Genomic DNA, 13,311 nt, shown 5'->3' on the forward strand with positions numbered 1-13,311 from the left:
CGTCATAAAGACACTCACAAAGAACATGTGTCTTCCACAAATATCTTGGGAGTCCCAGGGTCGCGAAGCGGACAACGTCCGTTCGCTGGCTACTTGAGGGCAAGAGACAAAATGGATGCCGTATCTAAGATGGAACCCGTGGGTACAGATGAAAAACCCACATAACAAACGAACGGTTTAAGTTAGCACAGCGAAACTGCGCACACTTACTAAACTCGTCATTTGCGGTTCATAGATACCAGACTCGACCATATTCGTGCGAGTCGAAAACACCACTTACAATTGTCACGGAACCTCACTCCCAAGCCACTGTCTTTGGCACTCTGCCAAGCAGCTTGCACCCACCACCTGGAATGAGATTTCCTGCTGCATGACTTGACTGCCGCCCAGTACAATTCCAGTGAGCAGAGATTAAGAGCAGAGAACAGGTGACAGACTATTTATTGCTTCAGCCGTAAAGACTGAAGTAATAAATCACAATAATCACCGACAGTTGGTACACAGCAAGTAATGAAATAAGCATGGTGGTATTTTGCATGATTTCACCTTTGCCTCCTCACTACCAGAAGGATCAAAATCAACCTTGAAGCCTAAAAACCTCGAATACACACGTCTGCATCCCCTCTCAGTGTCTCGTCAGTGAAAAGTAGGAGAAAGGTTAGTAAAACACCAAAATGATAAATATGCGCTATAAAACACAACAGTAACTATCCAGAAAGAATTCAAGATATAAATTGTGATGTGCTATATAACCACATTCAATTGTATACACTCGGCATTCAGTAACACGCCTGAGCAATTAATGAGTGGTGAATTATTAAATACACACGTGTATGATGCTCATTGATTTGATTGGTGGCAGCCAGAAAATGTAGAGCACCCAGAAAGTAATATTGCGCGAGGATGTTATAGAGCATTCACTTACTCATATGTGTGCAGGTTTTTGGGGTTCTTCTCCACAAGGTAGCTACTTGGTGCGTAACCTTCATGCCTGCAAAAAAAACCTTGTTTATTAATTTGTTTTTTTATGGTAATCTGTCTGTCAAAGGCTTCTATTGGGTGACAACACTAAGGCACATGCATGCATGTAGACCATCTATTTTCAGGCAGACATGGCATTTTCCATCTGCAAAACAGACAGTAGAGGTGAGTCGCCACGAGCTAGTGGACACCTTCATTGGGCCGCAGACTGTAAAACGAAAGGGTGAATGTAAAAGGATCCAGTAAGAGATGCACAGTTAGAAAGATCTATAGGACTCTTGTTTCTTGTCATAAAGTAATTATTAGGACACAGTAGGTAGATGCAGCATGACTTATAGGCCACCCTCACAGAGGCAGTAGATGAAGATAGAAGGAACCCTTACAGGGTAGATGCTGCCTAATATTGTGTCAGGAGCCAGTGGAGTAGCAAGGTCAGGTGGTACCTGGTGCGCAACATTTCTTGACAACATTGAAATTATTAAAATAAGGAAAAAAATAGATACACATATTTTTGCCATTTTGTCACCCCCTCGTGCCTTTTGTCGCCCTCCTCAGTGATGACTCCCAGGGCAGGCCGCACCCACCGCACCCCCTTCCTATGCCACCGTCAAGAGCTAGAGGTAGCGAAGGTTCTGGCGTGAGGGTGTGACCTCCAATGTGGAGGTGATTAACACACGTGGGCTCTCATATTCCCGGCTGGTATCTGTAGGTGTTCCAGATATACTTCACAGGGTGGGTTTTGAAGCTGAGGAAATGATGAGGAGTTCTATGTTTTGAGGGGTGATCTCGGAGACGCGCCACTAAACGAAGGTGTAACTAAACCTACTAAAATGCTTCCTAACACTTGCTCCACATCACGGAGGGATAAATATAGTGAGAAAGGGAAATGACTAGAAGGCATGGCTTTAAAGACAGAGGCATGTTCACATTTAAAATCACTAGCTTTAACGCCAGGGGCCGATATGTGCCAGCTAAGATTGGCAGCGCTCTCCATGCTGCTTGACACTAGGGCTATTATCTGTTTATTGCAAGAAATGCACTTGCTGGAATAGGCCTAGACTGGCAAACGATAAATGGCCACCCGCCTGGCAAGCATGTTTTCCGGCATATTCTGGTAGAAATATATGGAAGAGAACAGTAGGAAGTTGTATTAAGATTCATATGAGGTGCTTTCTGTTTCACAATAGCCAAAATGTATGCACCCAAACTAGGCCTGGAAAATATATTGTGGGAGGTGCAAGCCAAGATTTTATAATCAGCTAATAACATGGGTTTGATAGGAAGGGATTTTAATCTTGCTATGGGCAATGTCTGAGTTTGGGCAACTTTACAATAGCTTCCCAATACAACATGTTAATTCAGTACTGAGGCAACATCTCTTTTTGCCAACGCACAATACGCTGCAAAATATTGCGATATATGCCCAAAGAGAGGGAATTCTAAGGGGGTTTACAAGGTAACAATCATAAAAGAGAAACACAGAGCCTATCTAGGCCAATGTAAAATTGCCAGAAGAGAACATCTGTGTCTGCGGATAAGTGAGGCAAAGAATTAAACACAGGAACTTTTTAAGATATTAAAATAGTTCACTAACCCTACAGTGAGTAGTGCTTTGGCTCCCCACACTCAAGAACTATGTGATAACCTGGCCACACACTTTAGAAAAAAAATAGAAAGCATATACAACTCATTGGGGGAAGGAGAGACCCTTAGGTTGCATACCCCACAGAGGAGAGACCCCTCACTACCTAAACTTGACTCATTTGCCACCATCACTACGGAGCAAGTAGGGGAGGCACTTGCAGCAACAAAGTCAGGGTCAGAGTCAGATTGCGCCCCTCCTTTCATCATGACAGGTCTGGCCATGGTCTTAGCTGCCTCACTTTCGTCAGTTTGTAACATCTCCCTGGATACCACCACTTTTCCAAACAAGTGGAAGAGAGCAGCTCTTAAAGAACACGTCTGCAGACCCAGCAGAGATGAAAAATTACAGGCCAATTTTCCTTCTTCCATGTTGTTCGAAAGTCATGGAGAAGATAATCAATCAACAACTTACAGATTATCTGGAACATAATCAATTGCTGGACCCTGCCCAATCGGGGTTTCGAGCAGGCCACAGCATGGAGGCGGCCTTAATCGAAGTCACTGACAGCATTAGGATGTCCTTAGACAAAGTGACTCCACAATGTTAGTGCTTCTTGATCTCTCAGCGGCCTTCGACACCATCTCGCTTTGCAGACTACAGGAGATAGGTGTCGGAGGTCTCGCACTGGCTTGGCTGCAAAGTTTCCTGGCAAACAGATCACAATGTGTCAAGCTAGACTCATATGTGTCAGCAACCACGCCACTTGACAAGGGGGTGCCTCAGGGGTCCATCTTAAGCCCTGCTCTGTTCAACATATATGTGGCCCCTTTGTCCGCCATTATAAGAGTTAGCAGCTTTGAGACGATTTCTTATGAAGATGACACGTAGGTGATTATCCCATTTGAATCAGATCATGCTGTCACCAGGGCCAAGTTCAAGATCTGTAAAAGCATTTTCCGGCACCTGTTTTGGAATACTGAAAATGGTAAGAAAGGTATTTCCTTGGATCCCCCTGGATGCAAATGAGACCCTGATTCAGGCACTTATTGTGAGCAGGTTGGATTACAGAAAAGCATCTTCTGGTAGGAGCCAGAGAAGAGCTTTTCTCTAGGCTCCAAGTACTGCAAAACACTGCTGCAAGAATGGTCTTGAATAAACCTAGACGTTCCCCCTCGCGACCTTTGCTCCAAGCCTTACACTGGCTTCCCATCAAAAAAAGAGCAGTCTTTAAACTTCTCACACTAGTGCTTAAGGCAAGTCGAGGCCTGGGGCCAGCATACTTAAGGAAGAAGATGAGGCCTTACGTCCCCCGTCGCCTCCTGAGGTCAAGCAATCAAAACCTTCTAGTACCATGCAAGATCAATAACTCTAGAATGGGAGGGTGTGCATTTTCCTATCTTGCCCCACTGGAACAGGTTACCGGAAGAGATACGCCACTGTACCTCTCTGGAACCCTTCAAGAAAAGCCTAAAAACCTGGCTGGATTAGGGGCTTATATCAGTCGTGGTCCCTGCTAGTGGCATGCCAAGGCGCTGAGAGATCCCCCTGGGGATGATTTGTTGCGCCATACAAGTGTTAAAATAAATACATAAATAAATAATACATGCCGGGTAAGAAGTACCCATAATCACCACAGGGATGTCAGGCGAAAAGTGAGGGTTATCTACGCCTCTAACCACTGAGGATAACCTATTTGTCGATGGGTGAGATTAAGGTACATGGGGTGTATCAAGGTCTGGTATGTGAATGTTGGACTTGGCCCTTTTGGGTTGAAGTTCCCTAAACATTTTGCCTTCCCTTTTTTTCTGACATGGTGTTGCCAGCTTAGATGCTTTGGGCACTTTGCCACTGCTGATCAGTGTCAAAGTGCAAGTGCTCCCTGTGTAAAGTGTAATGGTAATTGGTTGTCCATGATTGGTATGTTTGCCTTACTAGTAAAGTGCACTGTATGTGCCAGGGCTAGTAATGCAAATGCCACTAGTGGGCCTGCAGCACTAATTGTGCCACCCACACAAGTAGCCCTAAAGAGAGAACTCAGGCCTGCCACTGCAGTACCTCCGCGCAGTTTGTTAAATTGCCATGTTGTCCTGACAAGTGAACACACTTACCAGGTCTTGTCCTTCGATGCACATCAGACACCCCCTGGGCAGGGTGCAGTATCTGTGAAAGGTAGGACATGTGCTGAGGTGTGTACCATGTCCTAACAGTGAAATACTCTCCATTTCGTTTTTCACTGTTGAAAGGCCATCTTGCCCATAGGACAGAATGAGGAGGTTGTGCAATATGTTTCCAGCCTATCTTCCCATATGCTTAAGATGGAGAGGTGAAGTTTAGTGTGCCTGAACAATTTAATTACACATCTTTTTGTGAAGGTGGTTTTTGCACTGTGTGTTTCGACACCACTCTTTTAGAATTGGCTGGGTTTTTGTGTTCTAACATTTCTGTGTGTCTCTGCCTGGTTGTGAATTGACTGTGATAGGCTCTGGGGAATATCTTGACCCAGCGGAGGAGTTGAGACAGCAACAGGCTTACCTGCATCTGGAGTGTGGGGGGGAGGAGTAGCCCCTGGAGGTGAAGAGGCCTGGCCTGCTGCCACAAAACAATGGCTCAATCTCCTGCTGAGCGATTGAGGATCTAGACCCCCACTATCAAAGGAAGAAGGTGTCACTGGCAGGGAGACACCCAGAACTGGTTTGGACAGGCATCCGTTCCCCCCCTGAACACAAAGACTTCAAAGACATTTAGGGGTATAACTATGAGAGATGAAAACCCCTGAACGTTGGAATGGACCTGTTCAATACTGTAAAGGATTGAAACAACTTTGTGGTCAAGAGGAACCTCTGCCAAGGAAGAAACAGCTGAATAGACTGAAGGAAAGGACTGACCTTTGCTGTGTGTTCTGTGGCTGGGCTGCAGTTTGCTGATGTAACCAAGGAGAGGCTAAAGGGACTTTGCTGTGTGCTGTGTGCTGTGTCCTGAAGCAACTTATCCCCAAGAGCCCGAGGAGACCTAGCTCCCTGTTCTGGTAACTCAGGAACACAAAAGTTTCCAGGGGTGTCTCAGCAACGCTGTGTGGTGTGCTTTTTTGCAGCCTGAGACCCTCGTAGGAATTTCCCTGTGATTGTGTGCACCCGGAATCCAAGTGAGTCTCAGCAACGCTGTGTGTGTGTGCTTTGTGCAGCCTGAGACCTCCGTGAGGATTGTCCTGTGATTGTGTGCACCTGGAACTCAAGTGAGTCTCAGCGATGCTGCGTGTGTGTACGTGTACTTCATGCAGCCTGAGACCTTTGTGAGGATTGTCCTGTGATTGTGTACACCTGGAACTCAAGTAAGTCTCAGCGACGCTGTATGAGTGTGCTTCGTGCAGCCTCAGACCTTCGTGAGTATTGACCTGTGATCGTGTGCACCCGGAACTCAAGTGAGACTCAGCGACACTGTGTGCGTGTGCTTCGTGCAGCCTGAGATCTTCATGAGGATTACTCTGTTATCGTGTGCAACCGAAACTCAAGAGAGTCTCAGCGATGCTGGGTGTGTGTGCATCGTACAGCCTGAGACCTTCATGAGGATTGCCCTATGACAGTGCACACCAGGAGCTCAAGTGAGTCTCAGCGACGCTGTGTGCGTGTGCCCTGTTGCAGCCTGAGACCTTCGTCATTGCCATCTGCCCGGACCAGCATCCCCAGAGGAGCTGTGCCGCTGGCCCGAGCCTGCTGTTGCCAAGGAGGGACCTCGCCATCTCCGTCAGGGGGGGGCCCGAGTACCACTGCCCAAAATCGATGAAGTTGCATCGGAGGCCCAAGTCACGAGAAGAGGAGTACGCTATTGAACAGGGCTCGTACGGCCTACATTTAGAACACATTTCATATGGCTTGAGCTAGCGTGGTCTTTTGCCCGATTTGGTCTCAACGCCATTCCGATACTCCTTACATTGCACTGGCTGAATGGCACTTGCGTTACCGTGGGTGTTCTTGGCATGAGTGTCCAGTTCAGCATATATTCCTCTCTTTCGGCCCCTGAGCTAGGTCACAAGTGGAGGGGTCATGAGGGATTTCCATGTCATCTCTATGGGCCTTATGGCAAGTATGAGGGTGAGGTCTAGAAATCTATGTATGTTTTTGGTAGATTTGGGTGTTTCGTCAGTCCTAACAGGCAATGTGTGATCTCTTTGGATGTCTGCCTTCCCTCTATCTCGGTAAAGTGTTGTCATCGTGGCCTCCCAGTACACTACAGTTGCTGGCATACCCACATCATGTCATAGAAATCCATTTCCACTTCTGTCCACCTTCGGCACAAATGAGTGACACCTGGGTACATGCAGGTTAGCAGAGCAGGGGTCAGGTATGTTCAATGTAGATAAGTAAATTGAAAGAGTTTGAGGCATGTATTGAGGGATATACTCTTAACCATTGATAGACAGTGTTCACACTCGGTGTCTGTCCATGTGTGACCTATATCAGGCTCCCATTGACATTTCAAGGCTCATAGGCTTTGCCCTCCCATACACTATAAAGACACATCACTGCCCTTCTGGCCCGCCCATGTACCAGCAAGGTCTGTAATACGAGCGATGTTGTCGGTGCGTGGAGGGGTTCTGTTCCAGAGTAGAGAAAGCTGGTGTTTTAAGGCAGAGTACAAGAGAAAGCTGACAGCGGGAAGCCCCACCCTATCCATTAAGTCATCATTAGGTCGAAGCAACCCGTCTTTGACCAAGTTGTGAGCAGCGCCGTTTCCATCCAGGGGTAAATACTATGCGCGGATCGTAGTTTGTACATCCAGGTGCTGCCGACTGAGGACATTCAGGGGCATATGGGGGATCCAAACAACACAACTTGACATACTATTTGGCATTCCATTGTACCAACACCAGGCTGAACCACTTCCTAGTCGCATCCAAGCTGTTCTGTATGGTTGTTAATGCAGTATACAGCCCATTATGCTCGCAGGCCATGCTTCCAGCCAAATCATACCACAAGTCCCCTCATTCAAACCACACTAGAAGTCCCAGGAACTGTTGGACTAATTAATAGGGGAGATTGAGCCATGCCCTTCTCCAAAATTAGGATGATGGAAAGAAGTGATTGGCCAGTTCCTGGCTGAAAACAATACAGGGAGTTGCCACTTTCAGAATCCTTTGGGAGGCTTTAAAAACCATGATCAGAGGTACTCTGATAGTTATAAATATAGAGAATAAAGAGAAGAGCTCAAAATTAAATTCAGAGCCTTCGAAATAAAGCACAAAAGGGTCAGGGGCAGTGAAAGGTTTGTGTGAGCTAAGGATCCTGAGTGCACAGGTTAATCTACTCAACTTGGACAGTGCTGAATACACATTGCTCTAGATATCTAGATAAAGAAAATGTTATATGATGTTGGAAACAAAGCTGGTAGATTGCTGGTGTGCAAGGTGAGGGCTAAAATAGCCAAGGAAAGAATTGCAGCAGTGAAAGTATCACAAAGTAGGGTTTTAATGATGGCACTAGCAACTCATGGAAAACTCAACATGTCTATGGAAACCTATAAAGAGTTATGAACATGCCTTCTAACTCAATGCATGTTTGCTTTGCAAAGTCTAATGTTGGAAAACTCACACAAACACAGGTTCACTCACTAAACTGGGAAATAACATTGGAAGAGGTCATCTCAGGAATAACCAGAATACAACTCAACAAAGTGCCCGATATAGATGATTTCACCCCGACCTTTCATAAAGCTTCTTTTTCCTGCATTGGCTGCTATCCTGACTAGGTTATTCAAATGTGCTGAAGCCAACACAATGACAAAGACTATGCTTGAGGCATCCATCACAGTGATCCCAAAACAAGGTAAAGATTGGTTGCACTGCACCACCTATAGGCCAATATCTCTCCTCAGCATGGATGCAAAACTTTCCCTGGTTTCCTAGCACATAGGCAGAACCCTCTCATGCCGGGATTGATAGAATACCAACCAACCTGCTTTTATCCCAGGTAGGAGATGTAGTGATAATACACAGAAGATTCTATTATTTTATATTCATGAAACCAATGACAGACAGGGTTCAGAACAACAAAACTGTTTGCCAAGTTAAAATAGGAAGGGACATACATAAACTTGCCATGTACGCAGATGATGTCCTGGTATCATTTACTGATCTGGTGGACTTCCTTGTGGCATTATTAGAAGAGATGGGGAAGTTGCAAGAGGCCTCTGGGGTTAGCCTGAATTTACAAAAATTCTAAATACTGAATCTGACTGTTCCCAAAGCCCAGAAAATCTTGCTACAGAAACAGTTTCCCATTTCCTGTCACATAATATATTACATAGTCCAAATACGAGCGACTGCAGAAGGTGCATCTACATAACACTATTGCATGAACACACCAAGGACTACAGACTTGTCATATGCAAGGACTGTCTTATTTTGGGACAATGGAACCAGTTAAATGTACCACTCTCCGTAAGATACTATTTATCTTCCACTCACTTCCACTTTGTGTCCCCCCCGATCATATTTAGGAAGCTACAAAGTGCTATAAACGACTTTATCCGGGGGGGAAAAACCCAGATCAGCAAAGAAAGTGTCATATCAACACCAGGGAGGGTGGATTTAAACAGAGAACTAGGAATTCTGATATTGTGGAATGTCAAGTGGGCGCAGTTGTGCCACATGGTTGAGTGGAGTCGACTGGAATTTGAAAAAGCTGGTGCTTTATAGATCAAATCAATATAGGTACGCACATTTGGAAGGCCCCTTGGCTTCCAATGAAACAGAGAGGATTAGGGCCCTACTCCTCTCATGTGATAAAAGCTACTCTGCTGGTACAGGGTAAAGCGGCAGAGAGAAGGACGCTCATCTCCTTCCTCTCACCGCTGATATCAATAATGGACAACACAGACTTCACTACAGCGTTCATAGATTTATTCTGGAAGTGGTCGGAAGTGGCTCCTAAAAGAAAAGGGTTCCTCTTGGCCTTAAAAGCGATTATCCAAAAAGACTATCTGGCACATGCAACAAAGCTTTTTGCGATAGCAAACAGTGAGATTCGCAAAAATCGGCCGTTTGCGATCGCAAAATTAGCTTTTGCGATTCTTCAAGGGTCAAGGCCCTCGCAATTTGAGAATTCGCAATTAATTGCGAGTTCTCAAATTGCGTTTGCATTTAAGAAATCGCATTTTGCGATTCTTTAAATGCAATGCAAGAACCACATTGAAGTAGAAATTTCGCTACTAGGGGTCGCAAATTACCATGAAGTTGAACTTCATGGTAATTTGTAAAAACTTTGAAAATGCATTAAAGTGCATTGTTCAAAGTTGTAGGTTACACACACACATATCTATGTGACATGTGTGTGTGTGCAACATTTGTGCACAGATCAATTTCAGGAGTGCAACAGGGTGTCCTTTTGACACCCTTGCACCCTTGAAATTGCATGCACAATTTGCGAAGACCTATTGGTACTCGCAAATTGGGCATGCAATTTCCCATTCATTCCTATGGGCCTGTAGGCCCATAGGAATGAATGGGATGCCATTCCTTATTTGCGAATCACAATTTGCGACTCACAAATAAGGAATGTGTAGGAATCGCTATTTTTATAGCGATTCCTACATGCATAGGCTTTTTTGAGTCCTTAATTGCGCTTCCTTAATAATCACAATTAAGGACTCGCAAAATCCTAGCTTGATGCATGTGCCTGTATGATACTCTCAAATTCAGCATTGGGTCTCTCACATATCTATTAAACCCCAAGTAAACAGTCCCCTAAGGGAATTTAAACATGCCTCATTACAAAGAATGAGAACAAATGTCTTCTTTCTGACACTATTAAATTGTTGACATGCACATCACATCTAGAAAAGACCCCAGGTCAGAAGGGATGGGAGAAAAACGGTGGCGGGCGCTCTCTAACAGAGTGCAATGTGAGGTCTTTCATAGAACTGGAGTCATCTAGAGCAGAGAAGCTGGTATTTCTGGAAATGGACATCAGTGCAACTCCACAAATGTGACCCGGGGAACCTAGTGCTGGTTGGAGGAATTGTGGGAGCCCCAGCACTCTCCATCCCTTACTTTGGCACTGTCCTAAATTGACAAGATACTGGGATGCAGTTCCAAAAGTTGTAGGCGCTAGTTCTGATACCTTAATTACCATGATCCCAGCTTACACAACCCAAGACATCTTTACAGGAAGACATTTCCCTGTCACTGACCTAAAAGCAGGTTGATGACACTGTTCCTATGTGCATCAAACAAGTCATCACATCACTCTGGGGAACTGACAAGTATCCAAACATAGATCCAGGCAATATTGTTTGTGGATGGACAATCTATGAATGAAGAAACTCAATGGTACTGAACCAACAGTTTTTGAGAAAACCTGGGCTACCTTTCTTCTCAGAAGAATTCCTCACGGATGCCGGCCTAACATTCCTTAGAATCCTAGGGCTATCCCCGCAAAGCCAGGCAACGTAGGCGGTAGTACAGGTGGTAGCTGACCTCATGGGTGATCTTCGCCACGGAGGGGGTTTGAAATCCCTCACACGCAGAGTTTGAGGTGCGGCACGACTGGTTACACGGGAGTCTGGGCGGCGGCGGGGAGAGCTAGAGCGACCTGCAGGAAGGCTTCCGGGAGGCTCGGCTTTCAGTTCCGGGGCATAAGCGGCAGAGACAAGCCGGAGTTGGATTTGTTTTCACGCGAGGAGCACAAAAAAGGTAGTGCAAGTTGGAAAGCCCCAGTTTCAAAGTTAAACAGTACTTTTAGTACAAGGAAGCATATCGTTGACCCCTTTACCACCTACTTCGCAGTCAAAGAGGAAAATTACACCTTATCACAACACATGAGCGAGGCACTGGGAAAAGGAGAGGAGGAGGGTGGGGAAGGTGAGGAAGGGGGGTTTGGAGAAAGAAGAGAAGCAGTGCAAAATAAAGATTCAACTACTGGACACAAGAGCTTGGGGGCTCCAATCACAGGAAATAAAAGGGGCGCAGAAGGAAAAAGGGGACCTCTGAACGTAGTATCCTGCTACAGCCTTAGAAATAGAAGCTTTCTTAAACAGGAGCAGTATCCAAAGAACATTACTCCAAGGGAAGTTAATAAAAGAAAAACTAAAAAGACTAAAAGGACGCCCCAAGAAACCGCCAAAAATAGCACTGATAGTGGGAAACAAATTGCTGAAGATAAAATCGACTCAGCCTTGAAAAGTAAATTCAAGATTACCCCTTCTTTGAGAACTTTTTTTAAAGTCCAAAAACAACAGCAGTCACACATGGTAAGAAACAAGGCGAATCAACTTGACCCCTTATCAGAAAGTCCTGAGCTTGTACTAACACAGCTACAAAATAACCAATTCCCCACAATTGTAACTGCGCTTACATTTCAAACCGAGAGCCCTAAAGAACTTCACAAGACGCCAAATATCAACAGAGCAGCGCCAAAGAATACGGAGGGTAAAAGCCATACCCATACGCAGCTCACAGAGGAATCAGTAATTTTCCCTGTACCTCAAGAAAGGGCAGAGGCAGCCACAGCAAAAAGCACTCAGGACAAAAATAACGAAGAAATGGAGAGGAACGAGGAAACCGTACAGAAGACACAAGAGGCTGAAAAAGCAAGTCCTAAAAATCAGACGAACGAGTTTCTGGAGAGAATATGGACTGAGATGAGAGACAAATTTACCATATCAGAGGCCAAACAAGACAAAATTCAAGAAGTATGCGAGAAGTTGGACGGTAAACTAAACGCACTAGGAGTGAGAGTGACAGCTATGGAAGGAGAAGTAAGTGTCTTGAACAAAAGGGTGGAAAGCAACCGGAAAGAGCTAAGCACATTAAAACAGGAAGGGAAATATCTGAGCGAGAAGCTAGAATCGCTTGAAAATCAAGCCAGGAAAGATAACATACGAATCCTAAATGTGCCAGAGAATGAAGAAGGAACTGATATCAAGAAGTTTGTTGTAGAACTCTTGGTGGAACATTTTCCCTGGATTGATGCAGAACAATTAAAGGAAGACATGCAAAGAGTTCATAGAGATCCATTCGGAAAAAATAAAGAAAGGAAAACACCTAGGAAAATACTCATTCACTTTAAAACCTACACATTAAAAGAGAAAACTCTTGGTGAGGCCCTTAAAAGGTAACTTCAGTAAAGGCTCATGGTCCTTCAGGATCAGGTCCGACATGTCAAAAGCATCACAAGACAGGCAATGGGAGTTGGGGAAACTCATGCCAGAACTACAATCATTGGGTGCCACAGTGCAAATGAAGTTTCCACCCTCGTTAAGAATCAAGTGGCGCAACAAAATGAGGAACATTAGAGATCCTGATGAAGTGAAAAGTCTTCTCGAACTAATGCGAGACAATATCCGGATGGAAGATCCCATAAGTTAAAAAGAATTTCGAGATGAAACAAAAAAATAAATAAAAATAAATAACGCATACAAGAAAGCATAGAATAGGTCGGTGTAGGGCGCGATAAGTAAAAAACACCACACACAGTCAAGTCAAGAGTCAAGGAGCTACAAAAGGGTTAAGATGAAAACCCCAAGAAAAGAAGAAGGAGGCTTCCCCAGGGAGGGTAAGGACAGAGCACAAAAACAAAAAAACAAAAGAAACTCAGAAAACAAAAAATGGGTGGGGAGCAAAATGGGGAAGAAAACTAAACAAATAATCCTCAAATATTGGATAAAATGGAAGGAACGGAAAGTCGAAGCCCCTATCAAAACATTTAGTATTTGTAACCAAAATGCACTAACAACAAACATGATAGATGGGT

At 44.8% G+C, this 13,311-nt stretch overlaps 1 protein-coding gene across 1 annotated transcript in view; it reads right to left on the minus strand.

Moving 5' to 3' along the window:
- Positions 1–13,311, minus strand: part of ITK (IL2 inducible T cell kinase) — a 363,906-nt gene that overhangs the window by 164,411 nt on the left and 186,184 nt on the right. Inside the window, exon 7 of the mRNA XM_086931228.1 lies at positions 926–991. Within this exon, the coding sequence (XP_086787354.1) occupies positions 926–991 (66 nt within the window). The remainder of the gene's footprint in view (positions 1–925; positions 992–13,311) is intronic.

Source organism: Lissotriton vulgaris, chromosome 7, assembly GCF_964263255.1.
Source record: "Lissotriton vulgaris chromosome 7, aLisVul1.2, whole genome shotgun sequence".
NCBI lineage: Eukaryota > Metazoa > Chordata > Amphibia > Caudata > Salamandridae > Lissotriton > Lissotriton vulgaris.